General features: G+C 39.3%; 1 protein-coding gene and 1 long non-coding RNA gene across 5 annotated transcripts in view; one reads left to right on the forward strand and one right to left on the reverse strand.

The window, feature by feature from the left end:
• Nucleotides 1-852: 852 nt before the first annotated feature.
• The window catches only part of LOC134211536 (uncharacterized), a 53,234-nt gene continuing 35,486 nt past the window's right edge, over nt 853-18,600 (reverse strand). Inside the window, exons 1-4 of one of the 4 annotated variants that reach the window (XM_062688476.1) lie at nt 16,687-16,843; nt 1,563-1,632; nt 977-1,287; nt 853-921 (exon numbers count right to left, since the gene is read on the reverse strand). In XM_062688476.1, coding sequence (XP_062544460.1) covers nt 889-921; nt 977-1,287; nt 1,563-1,632; nt 16,687-16,701 — 429 coding nt within the window. In that variant the 5' untranslated portion in view covers nt 16,702-16,843 and the 3' untranslated portion in view covers nt 853-888. Of the gene's footprint in view, nt 922-976; nt 1,288-1,523; nt 1,633-16,686; nt 16,844-18,600 lie in introns of those variants that run through there. The other 3 variants (XM_062688475.1, XM_062688474.1, XM_062688477.1) reach the window with 3 other exon arrangements.
• Nucleotides 4,413-15,074, forward strand: LOC134211539 (uncharacterized). Its single transcript, XR_009979038.1, has 3 exons — nt 4,413-8,555; nt 12,373-12,597; nt 12,716-15,074. It is a non-coding gene; the product is annotated as an uncharacterized LOC134211539 (long non-coding RNA).

Consider the following 18,600-nt stretch of genomic DNA (forward strand, 5'->3'; position numbering starts at 1 on the left):
CGCACTCCAGTATTGCCCTTTCTTAAAGAGTTTGTATCACAACTGGCTAAATAGGCTTATCTGCGATAACCATAGCCTATTTATTCAATGATTGAATAACTCATCAAAAATACTATTTCCAATGTGAATCCCACTTAGCCATAGTGCTAAGTAAGTGGCCTAAACGAGGTGCTATTTATTCAAATCCTTCTAATTTAAGAATTATTGAACCAATTTACGAATGATACCTTCTTTAACATCGACACAAGACATTGAAGAAGAAAGAGAAATTATTGATTATTGTCCAACAATGGCCATAGCTAGTTGTATGGCTATAACCAGTACACCAACCCTACTCTTCAATCAAAAGAAGTCTTAAAGCTTTCAGATGCACTTTAAAAGGATTTTTATAATTTTTAACTCCTTTGACGATTGTAAGAACAATAAATGTTATGTCTTGTCTCGCGTCGCGTCTGTAAGTGACTTTCAGATGCAAAGGTACTGAAAGTATGCTTTTCAGTACATGTAATATAGACGATATTGTTGAGACTTGCTTGGTTTTTCAACTATTGGATTAACGAACCGACTTCTTTCAACCTTCAATTGTATGCTTGAATTGGATAATTACACTCTACGGTACTCTTCGTAGATCGTAAGACGGTCAATACAAATCTTTTATAATCCCAGCATATCCACATGTTCTAGCTATTGCTAGCCAACTACCAGTTTAATTATCAAACGCCTAATCTGTTATGACTTTTTCCAAATCTTAGTTTGCAATTAACGAATAGAAGCAATAAAACGCGTAACGAACTGTAGGGATTTTGTTGGTACACAACTGTAGAAATTTCGTTCAGATGAGATAAAACTCTGTTTTCAAAAATCAAACGCTGTTTTTATTTTCCATACTTAATATCCATGCTTCTTGTATCCATGTTGACCCTGGAAAAGCGTATTCTATCAATCTATAATTTCATAGATAATAACATCAACTTACATGTCCACCTTGTCCGAAACCACCCCCATGACCACCTCCTTGTCCACCGCCGAATCCACCTTGACCATGGCTGCCGCCCCCACCGAATCCTTGCTGTCCATGACCGCCACTTCCGAAGCCACCTCCATGACCACCTCCCTGACCACCTCCGAAGCCACCTCCTTGGCTGCCGCCTCCGCCAAATCCTTGCTGTCCGTGGCCTCCTTGTCCGAAGCCACCTCCTTGATCGAAGCCACCTCCGTGTCCACCGCCTCCTCCTGGTCCGAAGCCACCACCGCCTCCTTGATTAAAGCCACCTCCGTGACCTCCTCCTGAAGTGAAACATTTTTTTGTTTTTATTATCAAAGAAAATATTTTATCATAGTCAATTGTTGACAATTCCTATTGCCAATTCATCAACCTTTATGGTCGCAGTCCAATTATACCCATGGTACGCTCACTTGGTTTGGTTAACAGGTTTCTTTTTTGATGGAATAAATTTGTAATAAGCATATTTGTTATTCACAAACAGAGACAAAACAAATAAAAAAAAACCTTGACTACCAACCTTCACCATGTTTTGTGTAAGTATTTTTACCAGAACTACCTTGACCTCCGGATCCGTATCCTCCGGCGTGCGCCAGAGAAACCGTTAATACTGCGAAGACCGCCAAAACCTGAAATAGAATCAGAATAAGAGATAATGTAGATTAGGAATTACGTAAAACAATGTAGGGTGCTGTTGCGGTTTTGGCCACGCTGAAAGAAAATCTATTTTATCTAACATTATTGACTATTAAATGGTGGAAAATGGAAAAAAATAGTAGGGGAAGGGGAGGCAACACGCTCTAGCTAAACAAAGAATGCTTCAATGTCGTTGAACAACGCAATACGCGTCGGCTAATCAGCATTCTGTTGTGGACAGTGGAAACGCGGATACTTAGTAGGGTAAGACGGTATAATATGCCCCCCCTAAGGCAACTCCTTGATAACTTTTTACTTTTCAACGCATTTTATGCAAACTTTGTATTATTTGGTAGTCCAGGAAGTCGCAAATGCATTACACATGAGTAGTCATATTTATATTACAGCTAACACGTAATAAAGCTTTTTTGAAATAACGTTTAACCAAAGACGATTCATAGCCCTTCATTAGTATTTTATCAATCTCATACTAAAAAAGTTACAAATCCTTATGTGCTTGACATTAAAAAAAAAACAATATAAGTCCGCTTAAGCAGGTTTGAATTACATTTCAATAGTTTTCATATAATTTGGAAGCAACTGCTGTAAGCTTGCCGAGCTTGTGTGGAGTTGGTAAGGGCATATTGTCCTGCCTACACTTGGGCGTTTTGACCAGTGAAACATATTTTTAAAAAACGTTACATTTTTGAAGATGGAAGCAATATCATATCGTATTAACCACTGAGAAAAGTTATTTTGTTGCCCAACTGAGTGTTCCAGTGCAAATTTTGCGGACAGCATGCTAGCGTCACTTCAGAATGTTGAGCAAACAATCATTGAAAGTTACATCAAAACTGTATCTTTTTGTATTTTGCAAATATTTTCATCATGTAATAAAAAAATACTTCCACATTCACATAATATGATAGTTTTACAAATATTTATAGGAACCAACTGATTTTGACCATTAATTAGTTATAGTTTTCTAGAAATCAAAGGGGGGCGTTTTGGCCAGGTGGGACGCATTATACCGTCTTACCCTACATTGTAGTACATCTGGGCCCTTCTTATGGGCCAAACACAATTGATACGTTTGCGTGCGTTTTGACTGTTTCTCCATGGGAAAACTGTCAAAACGCACGCAAACGTATCCATTGTGTTTGGCCCATTAGCCTATGCTGAGGGTGGCTGGGTTCGATTCATGATATACGAATGCAAAAATTGTAACTTGGCCTCGTGCACCCAAAAAACAAATCTGTCAATTATCAGAGAAATCTGGGCATATACAATTCAGTAAGTTTTTATTCAAATATTGTATTAAAATAATGCAAATCTGTATTATTTAAATACAACAATTGAATTAAAATCTTCTGAAATTGTATATGCCCAATTATTATACAGTTTCTGTTAGGTTCTTATGTAGAACTGTATTAAAATCTGCCATCTACTGGTTGCGTGTGGTTAATAACTGTGGAAGCGCTGAATGAACACTAAGCAGCAAGGCGGCAATGTCCCAGTGGGGGATGTAATCCCAACAACAAGAAGAAGTAGTTCACTGTAGGTTAGTTCCGCTAGGGCGTTCTACCTCGCTAAAATGTTAGATGTTTCATCCAAATGTTGAATATTTTCCCCGAGATGAACTGCCCCCCCGCGAAATTTTCGGTAATATTTCATCGAAATGTTTCACCAAGCTTGATCGAAAGAACTCATGACTTCAGCTTATTTTAGTGTAGTTGCATCATAATAATGCAAGCTAATTTAATGCAACGAAGTAATTAAAAGTTAATCTGAGCTATCCAGTTAGATTTATTTGTAATTATTCTTCTCGGTACTGCATAATCAGATGTCCGAAATTTGAATCATGGTGCTCGAAATATGAATCCAATGCTAGCGCCGTCCCAAGTTTGAATTAACATGGACCCGAACAAAAATCTCATCATTCGAGTAACGAAAACTTGTGTCATATTTGAACGTGTCGATGCTGTTTTTAAAAATATTAGATATTAAACCGTAACCAAAACTAATTATTAAAATATGTCTTCAATAGAATATTCAAATGTAATTCGTAAATATAAACGGTATTTCATAAATCCGAAGAATTCATGGTTTAGGTTTCCGGTACTAGGGGTTCTTTCCCTAATTTTTATGAGCCAGGTGTTTCGTTCTATAAGCTGGTCTATAAATAACGCTGCGAGAGTCGTGTAGTTCAAACTTTCTCGAAGATTATCTTTGTTTACAATGTTTCAAACTTTGAAACCTACTGACTGCTTTTTATCAGAAAAAAAAACATTTAGATAGTAAATGCATGAGTAATACGAAGAAAGATTAGAATCAGTACAAAAACAATTTCTATTATTTGCTCTTCGTAAATTAGGTTGGACAACATTCCTCCATCATTTGAGGCACGCTGCAAGCTTATAAACATTCAATCTTTGAAAGAGCATCGTGAAACTGCAATGGTTTCATTTATTAACGATATAGTTTCGCAGCGTATTGATTCAACAAACATTTTATCGAAATTAAATTTCTACATACCATCTCGACAACTGCGTCATCGACATACATTTTTAATTAATCACTGCCGTACAAATTATGCAAAATTCGGACCTCTCAATCAGATGATGGCTATCTATAATCAACACTGCGAAACTATTGACTTTACAATGTCTCAGCAGAACCTAAAAAATATTTTGTCACAATTCAGAAACCTACACATCTAAATTTACATTAAATCGTAAAATTAAACACTACTTAACCAAACTATTTTTATTTTTATACACTATAATACCGTATTTATAGCATTAAGAAAATAAAGAAAAACATGTATATTGTATATGTACTAGTCTACGTCGGTTGACGAAATAAATAAATAAATAAATAAATAAATAAATAAATAAATAAATTAGATTGCTAATGGCGCTACAAATCATGTGATCATCAAGTTTTGTTCAAGACGGTACCGTGCAAATTCAAACTTCGGACGCTTAAGCACTTTTCGCTGTGAAATCAGTCTGTTAACAAACATTTTAAGTCTCACCGTTCTAATTACCATCACAATCATAGAGCATATCGCTTATATTTGTAACACGGGATTAACATGTACGAACTATTGTGTAGAATCCTTCCGTTTAATAGAAATATTCGGCTTCTGTTTCACTCAAACTTCGGACAGCAGCAACATTGGATTCATATTTCGGACACAATGTTTCAAACTTCGGACAACAAGTTACACAATATTGAAAAGAAATATTGCAAATGATTATCAGTACATAGCTCAGACTGACATTCAATTATTTCATCACATTGAATTAACATGGATTACTAGAATAAAACTATCCTAAATAAAGCTAAAACTATGAGCCCTTTCAATTCAGCTGGATGAAACATTTCAATGACATATTTCTGAAAAACTCCCATACAAATTGGAGTGTCCGAAGTTTGAGTATGTCCGAATTATGATTATCCATGGTACTCTTCATGCTGGCATTGTCGGTTTGTAACATCCTAGATTGTACAGTCAGTCGACTCTACATCTCGATGTTCTATATTTCGATATCTCTCCCTATGTCGATGGTTTCCTTGGTCCATTCAATCTACATACGAAATGTTCTTTACATACGAAATGTTCTAATCCGATTGATGACTCTGTTATGACTGATAACCAGCTGGTGGAAGATGTAAGCAGCAGTGACACTCTGGATTCTGATGGAAGTTATGTTTCAGAGCAGCACAGGAAAAACGAAAGAGCACAAAGCAAGAACAACGTAGAGCTGGAGCAGCAAAAAAGCGCAGAGTTTCTCGTCCATCGAAACTCGTACTAAAGGGTGTACGGAATCAAATTGCATCACTTTCAAAAGTCGATAACAGTTCGCCTTCTGGGCCGATTTTAACGAAATTTTGTGGAAGACGGCTTCAGCATATGTTATTCACACTGCGTGGGGCCCTCCTTAGCCGTGTGGTAAGACGCACGGCTACAAAGCAAGACCATGCTGAGGGTGGCTGGGTTCGATTCCCGGTGCCGGCCTAGGCAATTTTCGGATTGGAAATTGTCTCGACTTCCCTGGGCATAAAAGTATCATCGTGTTAGCCTCATGATATACGAATGCAAAAATGGTAACCTGGCTTAGAAACCTCGCAGGTAATAACTGTGGAAGTGCTTAATGAACACTAAGCTGCGAGGCGGCTCTGTCCCAGTGTGGGGACGTAATGCCAATAAGAAGAAGAAGAAGAAGAGTTTCATTACGAAATTTCCAATAGTTTATAAAATACAGCCAAAGGAACAGGGCGTGTGCAAATAAATCTTGCGCATTCACCTCCTTATAAAAAGATGTTAGTAATCCAATTTTGTGCCTATGATCCCAAAATCACCAGAATTGCGGCCGATCGAAAGATACTGATCGAGAATGAAAACACGAGCTTCGGAAGCCTTCAAAATTGATCATTACGGAACATAAAATGTTGATTTGGCCTTTATCATCAACATTTCGTATTGGTTTATAACTCCAACGTCAACATTTTCGATTATCCGACTAATACAGGTAAACTTTCCAACAAACTTTCTATTTAGTCGCCTCTATAGTAAAAAACTCAAAGGTGCAGCCCGATCGGGTTGTACGCAAAGGTGACGTTGAACTATGTACGTAGGTGTATGTAATATATAGGTTTTCGACTTTTCTGTTCGATGAGATCAAAGCAAGCGTTTTTCGAGCCCAGGGTGAATCTGTTTACGTTGTTTATCCTGTGCTCCTGATATTGAGTGAGCATTACGAACCCTGGTGATTTATATAATTTTTAGACCAACATTTGAAAATAAAATTTACAAATAATCGAGGATGGATAACACTCTCAAGCAATAACATATCAAAATTATCAAATTATAAAAAACTCGCTAGAGAGTTAGAATCGTTTGATAATTGTATCTCGATTCGAAGCGTTGGTAAATGCTACTTTTGAACTTATTTTCCTACATGGCATCAAAACATAATGCCAAACATCCGATTGAACTTCATTGTTGACATTATATTAAACTGATAATTTTGTGTTTATTATCAATCGATTCTAAAATTTGAAACTCGTCTACTTTTCACACCTGAGAAATTATCAAAGAGTTATCGTATGAGAATGATTCAGCACAACCCTGGCTGATTTGTGTCTACTCCGGCAGACACCTAGGAATCAGAAAAAACGAGCCGAAGAAAGTTTCCCTGAACGCATCGCATCCACTACAGCAGCGAAGAAGATTCCGAGCCTTTCTACTGGCATCAATAGAGTAAGCGGCTGAGATATTAACGATCAAAGTCTATCATATTTTCGTGACGTTTTTCAATTTTTCGCAATCGTAAAGTGTACCCCAATATAGAAAAGACAGACGTAGTTCTACGTCAAAATCAAAATCAGAAAAAATAGAAAAGCACTGAAATCCAATTTTGGACTGATATTTGCACATTTTGGGAGAGCATCAATCTTATTATTCAGGCCGGTTCACACTGCAGCACTTTTTTTGATTTTTTGTTTTCGATTTTTATAATAGTTAGAGCCGTCAAAAAATAAGTTTTTTTGGAAAAGTTGACTTTAATTAAGTTAAATAACCGACTGAGAGAATAAAATTAGTTATTTTTTTTGTTGGGATAGATTGCAGGATGGGAAATGTTAGTTAAAGACATGTACAAAATCTTATGAGTTCATTTAAGAAAAAAGATTCAGCATTTGGATGTATTTGAGAATTACAGTGAAACAATTATACGTAGTCAAAGCTTACATATTGTATTTCAGTCCCTGAAAATTTCATGACAATCGGTTGATAGACTAATTTTTGGCGAGTACACAGCAAAAATAATTGTAAAATGCATCGACGTAATTCACATGATGTAACGAAAAAACGATGTAAACATTGAAAAAAGATGTAATATAGCGTTTATTTTTATGTATTATTACATCGCTTATAAATTACACAAAAGAAAAATCGCCAGTCGAATTCACGTTGCATTTGTGTAATAATAACATATTTAGGCCGAGCATATTATGGAACGTACACACGGTCAAGCAGTTGGACCAACATTAACTCCACCTCTCATTTATTCAAACATCCATCAAGTTTTACCAACACTGGCACGAACAATCAATTTATTCGACCAACAATATTACACACGAACAACCGAAGCGCCAACTTGAGCACCAACCATCAAAAAATATATGGGGGTTTGTGCAACTTCACTACAAATGCTCAAACATCTTCGACGAACCTTGACTCCACCCCCGACAACTCAAACCAAAATCAAACCATTTGAATTTTTTCCAACCGAGCCGCCAACTGTCAAATGGTTGTTCGAACAACTTCATACACGTTCAAACAAAACAGCAACCGAAGCGTTTTCTTAGGGGCGGAGTTAATGTTCGTCAAACTGCTTGACTGGTGAGTACGTTGCATTACATACAAACAGATGCAACCAAGGAATTCTAATGAGATTGTAGTGCTGTCCAATGAGCAGCTCGAAGTAGCTCGAAGTTGTTCCCGTCCTGCTCGTTCTTTTTTGTCAACAAATGGGCATGAGCAGGACAGGGAGAAATTTCGAGCTACTTCAAGCTCTCATTGGACAGCACTTGTGTAGTATTACACAAGTTTGATGTATAATCACATTCGAAGATAAGGCAATTGAATATAGCAACACTGACTCAGACTTTGTTTTGTTCGGTCAGGTTGGCCGTTCGGTGTCATTTTTATCGTCTCAGATTTTTTTCAAAATGGTAGCAGTATATGTATTATTTTGTCTTTAATTTAAATTATTTACATAGCTTATGGTACGGCAAATTGTTTTTTTGTATACTTAACGCAATGTAACGAAAATCTTTTTCTTTTACAGCTGGAAATCTTTCCGACAACGCATCAGGAATCCTTTCGGAATCACGATTGGAATTCGTGGGGTCGCAACGAGAATCCTTTTGGGATCGCTACGAGAATTCTTCTGGGATCGCAGCGAGGAATCTTTCAGGATCGCAGCGAGAAATCTTCCAGGATCGCGACGAGAATTTTCTGGAATCACGACGGGAGTCCTTTCGGGCTCGCAACGGGACTCATCTCGGAATCGCGACTGGCATCCTTTTAAAATCGCGACGGGCATTGTCCCGAAATCGTCAAGCGATTTCTTCTGGAACGTGACACGATCGCGAACGCGACAGGAATCTGTTCGGGATCGCAACGGGAATCCGTTCGGATCGCGGCGAGAATTCTTTAGTGATCGTGACGGGAATCATTTCGGGAGCGCGTCGGAAACACTTAATATCGCGACGAAGTTCATTTTGAGATCGCAGCGGAAATCCTTTCGTGACGGAAATCTTATCGGAATCACGACGGGAATCTTTTCGGGAACACTACGAGAATCCTCTCGGGACTTTAATGGGAATCCTTTTAGGACCACGACAGGAATCTTTTCGGGATTACGTCTTGAATCCTTTCTGAATTACGACGGACGTTTTTCCGAAATCGCCGAGCGAATAGTTTCTGGAGCGCGACGGGAATCTGTTCGGGATGACGACGGGTACCATTTCGGGAGTGCGATGGAAATACTTTCAACATCGCTTTCGGATACGCTATACTAGAATCCTTTCGAAGTCGCGAAGGAAATCCTTCCGAGATCACAACGAGATTTTGATGGGAATCCTTTCAGGATCGCGACGGGAATCTTTTCGGGATTGCGACGGGATTATACTTTCTGTGCCGCGTCTGAAATCGTTTCGGAATCGCGACGGGCATTTTCCGGGATCGCTAAGCAAATTATTTCTGGAGCGCGACGGGAATCCTTTCGAGATCGCGACAGGAATTCTTTCGCGATCACGACGGGAATCCTTATGGGAGCGTGACGGGAACACTTCTAAGATCGCGGCAAAACTTTTTTTGAGATCGCGACGGAAATGCTTTCAGAATCGCGAATGGAATTCTTCCGGAGTCGAGACGGAAATCCTTTTGAGATTTTGATGGGAATACTTTCAAGATCACGACGGGAATCCTTTCGAGATCGCGACGGGCCTTTTTGCGGGATCGTGGCGAGAATCCTTTAGTGATTGCGACGGGAATCATTTCGGGAACGCGACGGAAAAACTTTCATTACCGCGACGAAGCTCCTTTTGAGATCGCAACGAAAATCCTTACGGAATCACAGCAGGATTCCCTTTGAAATCACGATTGGAATATTTTGGGAGTTGTGCAGGATTTTTTTTTCGGAATTGTGACGGGAATCCTTTCGGATACGCGATGGGAATCCTTTTGGGATTGCAACGGAAATCCTTTCGAAACCGTTAGAGGCTTTGTTTTCGGAATCGCGACAGGAATTCTCCCGGGTCGATATGGAAAGCTTTTCGGGATCGCTAAGTGAATCTTTTCTGGATCTCGACGGGAATGCTTTTAGGATCGCGACGGGATTTTATTCGGTATGGCGTTTTGAATTCTTCCGGGATCGCAACAAAACTCTTCCAGGATTGCTACAGGAATCCTTTCGGCAGCGGAAACACTTTCAATGTAGTGACGAAGCTCCTTTGGAATCACGACTGGAATAGTGACGGAAATCTTTTCGGAATCGCGACGGGAATTATTTCGGGATCGCGTCTGGAATCCTTTCTGAATCTTGACAGCATTTTTCCGGGATCAGCAAGCGAATTCTTCCTGGAGCGCAATGGGGATCTGTTCGGGAGCGCGACGAAAATACTTCCAAGATCGCGACGGAAATCCTTTCGGAATCGTTATTGGAATCCTGTCGGAGTTGCGACAGGAATCCTTTCAGGATCACAACGCTGAACCTTTCAAGATCGCAACACCGGGACGGAGATCGTTTCGGGATTATACTTTCTGGGCCGCGTCTGGAATCGTCTCGGAATCCCGACGAGCATTTTCCCGGGATCTCCAAACGAATTATTTGTGCAGCGCGATCGAATTCGCGAAGGAAATTCTTTCAAGATCGTGACGGGAGTCCTTTTGGGAGCGCGACAGAATTCTTTTGGAATCGCATCTGGAATCCTTTCCGGATTTTAATGGGATTCCTTTCATGATCGCTACGGGAATCTTTTCGAGATTGCGACGGGATTACTTTCTGAATCGCATCTGAAATCCTCTCGGAATAGGAATGGGCGTTGTTCCGGGATCACCAAGCGAATTATTTCTATAGCGCGACGGGAATCCTTTCGGGATTGCGATGGGAATTGTTTCTCGATCTCGATGGAAATCTTTTCTGAAGCTTGACGGAAACACTTTCAAGATGAAATTCCTTTTGAGATAGTGACGGAAATCCTTTCGGAAACGTGGAACCCTTTCGGAGTGGCGACTGGAATCCTTTCAGGATCACTACGGGAATCCTTTCAGAATCGCGACGGAAATCGTTTCGGGATTGCGACGAGATTACTTTCTGGAATCTTTTTTGAATCGCGACGGGCATTTTTTGGAATCGCCAAGCGAATTATTTCTGGAGTGCTACCGGAATCCTTTCGAGATCGCGATGGGATTTTTTTTTTGCGATCGTGGCGGAAATGTGTTTGGGTTCGTGACCGGAATCCTTCTGGGAGTGCGACGGAAATTTTCCAAGAACGCGACGAAACTCCATTTGAGATCGCGACGGAAATCCTTCCGGAATCGCAATTGGAATCCTTTCAGGATCGCGACGGGAATCTTTTCGGGATTGCGACGGGATTACTTTTTGGATCGCGTCTGGAATGCTTTCTGAATCGCGACGGGCATTATTCCGGGATCGTCAAGCCAATTATTTCTGTACCGCGACAGAAATCTTTTCGGGATTGCGATGGGATTTTTTTCGCGATCGAAACGGGAATCTTTTCGGGATCGCGACGTGAATCCTTTCGACGGAAACACTTTAAAGATCGCGACGAAAGTCCTTTTGAAATCACGACGGAAATCCTTTCGGAATCGCAACTGGAATCCTTTCGGGATTTTGATAGGAATCCTTTCAGGATCGCGACGGGAACCTTTTCGAGATCACATTCCTTTCGCGCTTCCGAAAGGGTTCCCTCCGCGACTGCAAAAGATTTTCCGTCGGGATCCCGAAAGGATTCCTGTCGTGAACCCAAAAGGATACCCGTTGAGATTTCAGAAGGATTCAAAAGATTTCCCGTCGAGATCCCAAAAGGATTCCCGTCGCGATCCCGAAAGGAATGCTGTCGTGATCCCAAAAGGATACCCGTCGATATTCCAAAAGGCTTCCTATTGCGATCCCGGAAGAGTTCCCGCCGCGACCTCGAAAGAATTTTCGTCGAGATCCCGAAAGAATTACCGTCGCGACCCCAAGAGGAAACCCGAGAGATTCCGAACCGATTCTCGTCGTTCTCCCGAAAAGATTGTCGTCGCGATCTCGAAAGGATTCCCATCGCGATCCCGAAAGGATTCCTGTCGTGATCCCAAAAGAATACCCGTTGAAATTCCGAAAAGAGTTCCCGTCGCGTTCTCGATCCTGGAAGTATTCCAATTGCGATAGCGAAAGGATTCCAGTCGCGATCCCGAAAGGATTCCTGTCGTGATTTCAAAAAGATTCCCGCCCAGATCCCGAAAGGATTCCAGTCGAAAGGATTCCAGTCGCGCTCCAAAAGGATTCCGAGAAGATTACCTTTGAGATCTTGAAAAGATGCCCGTAATGATCCCGAGAGGATTTCCGTTGCGGTTCCGAAAGAATTACCGTCACAATCCTGGAAGGATGCCAGTCACGACCCCGAAAGGATTCCCTTCGCGATTTAAAAAGGATTCCCGTAAAGAACCCGAAAGGAATACCGTTGCGATTCGAAAAGAATTTCAGTCGCGCTGCAAAAGAATTCCCATCACGATTTCGAAAGCATTCCTGCTGCGGTCTCGAAAGTATTCTCGCCGCTATCCCGAATGGATTCCCGAAAGTATCCCTGTCGCGATTTGTACAGAATTCTCGTAGCGATTCCTGAAGGAATTCCGTCGAGATTCCGTTAGGTATTCGGTAAGTGTTTCCTTTCGAATCCAGGAACTCTTTATTCGGAATCCGGTAATGATTTAAAGAGGATTTAAACCCCCATTTCGTACTAACGACATATTTGGTCAATCATTTTTTTCTGTAGGCTTGCGGTGTCAACATTCCGAGGCTGGCTACAATTGGTGCGCATGATACTCTACACGGCCAAATACAGTTCCTCCACCCGAACACTTAAACCACCAGTACAACGACCGGAGTTCGACCTGCTGATGAGCGATATGGTACACAATCTGCGTTGGTACAAGATGGCCACTGGTACTGAGGTACACATTTGCCCTGGAGAATATAAATATTTAAATACTCCCAAATACACTCTGCGGAACATTGTTTGTCCCTCGGTTTATTCAATAAAAACATATTTGCATATTCAATAAATAAAATATGATGTTCTAATCTGTTTTGTTTATTATTGAAAGAGCAAAATTTGAGGATTGTTTACATCTTAATTTTATTACATCGCTTTGTTTACGTTGCATTTTACTACATCGCAAATATTACATCGATTTTCTGGATTACACAGGAAGCTCGCGGGTACATCGTAGAATGTAATTTTACACAATCGATGCATTCAACGGGTTGCATCGATTTTGATGTAATATTCAACAACTTTTTTTGCTGTGTAGTTCAAAGTGATGCAATTTGATTCCGTACACCCTTTAAGCGATTGGAGAAAAGGTTGCCCGAATAATGTGTCGATGGAAAATCGCTTCGATCAAGCGTCCTGGAAGTCAGACACCGCGGGACAAGCAGCGTTTTTTCGCGAGAGAGTGAACCAAATCTAAAAGCGCCGATCGTCATGATATCAAGGAATCTCGCTATGTCTATCGACAAGCTCGGCCAGGAGTAATACGAAACGTGTGTTACTGCTGAAGAACATCAAAATTTAATGGGACACATGGAAAACATGTATGTTGTAATTTGGCGTATACGTCACTTTTTCAGAGTACGTCAGTACAGGCGAATCCTGACCCTGAATACATTCCACAATATCCAACACCGTGGTGCTTTTGAGGGTGTCGCTGAGTCGGGGCCTCTCTTTAAGTAAGCACTACATCAACACATTCCTTCCCCTTCCAAGTAAAGGTGAAGATGGGTGTGGCCAGGAATAGTAATTCTCACGCTTTTTGTGATTTTTGTCCTAGATTGAAATCAAGGATCACACACATCTTGATTTTTTATAACAATCTGGATAGAGATTTCAAACGATAAACATGAGTATCGCCACTGTCCAATCTATGAAGTACACCGTAACTATGCTATGATATGCTATTGAACGTATCGGATGACTCGAGAATGGTCGATTCCGACAATTTCGACGAGAGACGAGCTCGTATTTCAAATGGCGAAGAGTATCAAGAATTTTCAATTCGTGCGAAACGACGCACCTTAGATTAGACGTATAATAAGCAAAATTATGTCCCTAGTCATAACAAAAATACTCTATCACATACACACACTCTCAATAATTTAAAATATGTGAACACATTACATCTTCGATGTCAATAAGATGCGATGAAATCGCATTAGAAAAAAACATTTCCTACAAGTGCGATGTATGGGCTTATTGGGAACATAATAACCTATCTTGAGGCAAACCTTCATAACAATAAAAATTACAAGACTGGCTACATATCATATTGATCTTCTACTCAAAATAACTATCCCTGAAATCCTGTATTCCAAGTAGAGTTTGAGTATAAAGCTCTAATCGACTGAACCGAGACTGCTGCAACTGCAACAGGTGATAAATATCAACATTCCGATTAGCAACACATTATCTCAATTTACCATCTTTGTAAAATATCGGTTTTGGGAAATATCAGGTGAAATTATGCTAAGGGTCTGTTCACAAATTATGTAACGCTTTTGGGGGGAGGTCCAACTTGCGTTATACTTTGTTACACTAAAAGGTGGGGGAGGGGGTGGGTACTACCAAATGTTACCCATAACGTGAATAAAAATGTATTTGATTGTTTTTTTAAATCCCTGATTGGAGTATGACTGAAACTTGTATTTTTTTAAATTCTGAAAGACAGCCAGTTTTGTTTGAAAAATTGTTGCTAGATTTCGAGGCATTTTTGTCTCACGTAATTTATGGTTAGATGTAACAAACCATATCGTTTCGTTATCGTATATTAGTCATTATCAAAATCAAGCATATAGCGGGACTGATATGCGTTGAAACACCAAGCAAATATTGTATTTCTCGACAGTACAGTTCCGCTGAACTATTTAAATGGCCATGGTCGCAAATTCTATTTTCGTTTCTACAAGCTGCATTCTTGATATTCTTGGTTTTTTATAATGTGCCGTCCCTATTCTAACAGTGTTAAAAAATACCAAAACCCACATGCTTCATATGCTTCAGAGAAGAAAAAAAAATCTGCCTTTAAAATTTTCACAGTTACGCGTTATATGGGGGGGGAGGAAATTGCAAAAATGTTACTTTTTGTTACGAGGGGGAGGGAGGGGGTCAAAAACTCGGATATTTGCGTTACGTAATTTGTGAACAGACCCTAACCAGAAATCAAGCTGGTAATACTTTTCACGATTTAAAAGCTGGTTTACAGTTCGGAAAATTTGTCACGGGACGAGAAAAAAACTCAATACATTCAAATTACCCTATGTTCCGGGTATTAAGCCACCTGGAGTGGAAATTAATTACTATGTCTGAAATTCGATTACGAAATTCCTCGTAGCTTAGTAGGGAAAGCACCTTTCTAGCGTACTGGTTTCGTGGGATCAAACCCCACCGAAGGGAGCGGTTACCATCCAATACCTTTTCCGAACTAAATCTATCACATGTTGTGCAAACGCATAATCGAGTTTCAGACATAGTGAGAAAAAACTACCAATATTAACGAATATTAACGAATATTCACGACGGTGCAACACTGCCACAGACAAACAAACAACAACTTATTTTTTCGTAAATTCCATCGTGTAATACACAATCTAAAAGAAAATGTTATGACAAACTGCTTTGGTATAAAATAAAAAATATTTTACGTGAGATATTAAATATTTTATATTCTGATCAGTACATAAGGCAACTCTTATAGCTTATTCAGATTACGATCATTTACGAGGTATTTGATATGATAAAGAGTATTTTGATGTCGAAATTCGCTCATCTTTCCGAGCAGCACACATGTTGTACATAGATTACAGAAACTTATATGCAACCGGATTTAGCCACAATTAGGTTGCTGCAACCAGTTTCATTTGGCTTGGGCTGCTTGGGTTATTTTCATTTCATTTCTTATTGTCATTTATTACGTCAAACACCGCTCGTAATCTGAATAGGCTATTATGCTCGTAATTTCGTAATGGTTTGTGCATAGTTAGTTGTTCTAGTTCATAAATTGCGGCATAGCAGTCCTACGCTATTTTTTGCCACAAATAACACGTATTTTTTAAACCATCGACAGATCGTGGCTATTAATGTGTTATACATGTGGATCATTCATTTTAAAATAAATTGTACCTACACGCGAAACATTATTGTACTAAACGAAAACAACCAAATTTTTTAAATGCATTTTTCTCGATTCAGCATTTTAACGAATAGGACAAGTATGCCGCAAGCGGCAGTACAGCAGCACAGGCCGATTTCCATACAAAATAGCCAACTTTGCCAAGCTGTAGTGTTGTTCCCCGATGACCGATTGAGGTGCAATTTTAGCAGTGAACTACAAATATGTACAATTTACATACACGCAATATCAATTTTTTCGAATCATTATACTATCTAATGATTTTTTCGAGCATTTGTAGCATCAAGCACATCGGTCACCGTAAATTGTAATCACGGGAACCTGCTTCAAAACCTTCACTGATTTGGTACCATAACGATTATGATATTTTAAAATCATATGGCTGCTTCTTTATAAAGAAGCATTTTCAAGCTCCCTAAGACTTTTAATGGGAATTGTCAACTTTTTGAAGCACATCGAATTGATACTAAGCCATCCACTTTAACGATAACGATTGATACTTAGTCATTCACTTAACGTTCACTTCAACTGTTTCGATTAATTCAACTGTAATCCGTACCAGAAACTTATTCATCTTGTTGTCCGTTGCCTATCCTTGATTCCTGAATTGAGAAGAATATTCCTGCACAGATGAGGTATAACGTTCGATCACTACCCAAGACGGGTTCCAATTCTGCACTGAACTGATTGCCATGGATCGATAATCGCTTTTATAGGGATTTGCAATCCTGTTCATTCTGTTCTGATCATACCGGGCAAATTGAGTTCTGACCGGGGAGTTCCTCCACCAACACATTCGGATCTATTATACTTCTTCGTAGATTGGATCCCGTTGCCGGATCCAAACGAAGATGGAACGAATGTAATCGGCGGCAGGCAGTTGGAATTACAAGGCAAAAAATGGTACAAGCGTTTAATTATGTACACGTAATCTCCGGGCTGCACTGAGTGCATAAGAAGAATCAACTAAGAAAAGAACCGGCTGTAGAGCGTCTTCTACATCATCGCCTTTATTTGTGTCTTTGTAACTAATTTATTTGAACGAAAATAGATTCTAACTGGTGATTTTTAATCACCTGAACAGTTGAAGCCTATCATCCTCACTAATTAACGACAATAGCTAATTTGCTACATTATTAATAACATGAAATTGATGCTTTTGACAAACTCACGATTCCGGATCAAATTTTCCTTTTTACGTTCCTTTTGGTTTTATGTGCGAGAAAATATGTATCAAAAAAATAAAGAACAAAACAATTTGCACTTCAATTTTATGTTTGCGAGTATAATTAATATTCAATAGCTGAATTCAATCTCAGTAGCAAAGTTATAGCGCAGTCTTTCAGTGTCATAGGCGACGGTCTTACTAAGCTCCTGAAAACTTGTTTGGATGGCAGGAATTCATGCTGAATTTTGTGTTGATTCTTGACTGTCCGCATGCAATAAGCCATTGGCAGTTCTGGATCTTCGTATGGAATCTCTAAAGTATATTTTTCGAATAAAAAACCCAAATCAATCCACTTTGCATTATCATCTTTCTCGGTCAATGTAAAATGTATGAGTTTTTGAAATGCCACTTTAAGGGGATATGGTCAATTATTTCCATTCGATCACATTTATTTGCATACATTTAGAGTATTTGTTTCATAATTATTTTCCTATACCAATAACATTCGCAAAAATGAAGATTACGGCTTAATCTGTGAGGTTTTTCAATGTTATCTTGCGTCCTCACTACTGAAAAAATCACAAAAATGAGAACAGAAAAATTTGCTCTCCATTTCTGTTTTTTATATTGTTTTTGATATGGGTACATATTATGAGTTAAGGAGCAATAACCCCATGCATTACCGACTGGGATCGAAGCCAGGCTTGCTGTGAGAATCGAAGAAATTTTTGTTAAAATGTTATAAAAGCAGTAAAGATTTTATAAAATGGTTAATTTTGTAGGGTATTTCACTATTAAACCTTAATAAACCCTGGAAATGATGAAAATCAAGATCCTTTGATAGAAAAACTCACATCTGCAGCCCAATGGAGTTGTACGCAAAGGTGACGTAGGACTACGCGGCTGTATGTATCGCATTCTACTAGGGTAGTTCAAAAAATCGATTTTGCTCCACAGCGCTTATCTGATTCTGTATCATGTTCTGAGTGTTCTCTGAAAATTTGAGCTCATTTGGATTAAAACTGATTTAGCACAAGCCGTTTCAAGTTTGCATGCAAATTAGTATGGGGAAATTGAATTTTTCATTATACTGATTATAGCGCTGTCCTATCAAACGCAGGCTAAAAGAAATCCTACATAGCTTGAAGGAATACTCAAGAGCTTTCACTCAGCGAAAACCGCATCTTAATTGATTGTTCCAATAATTAGTAATCGAATTTAATCTATTCCGTGGTTTTCTGGAGCTAATTTTTTTTTGTCTTTATTAAGGAGACTTTCAGCCCTAGGCTGGCTCGTCTCCAACTT

The sequence above is a fragment of the Armigeres subalbatus genome, chromosome 2 (assembly GCF_024139115.2).
Source record: "Armigeres subalbatus isolate Guangzhou_Male chromosome 2, GZ_Asu_2, whole genome shotgun sequence".
In the NCBI taxonomy this organism is placed as follows: domain Eukaryota; kingdom Metazoa; phylum Arthropoda; class Insecta; order Diptera; family Culicidae; genus Armigeres; species Armigeres subalbatus.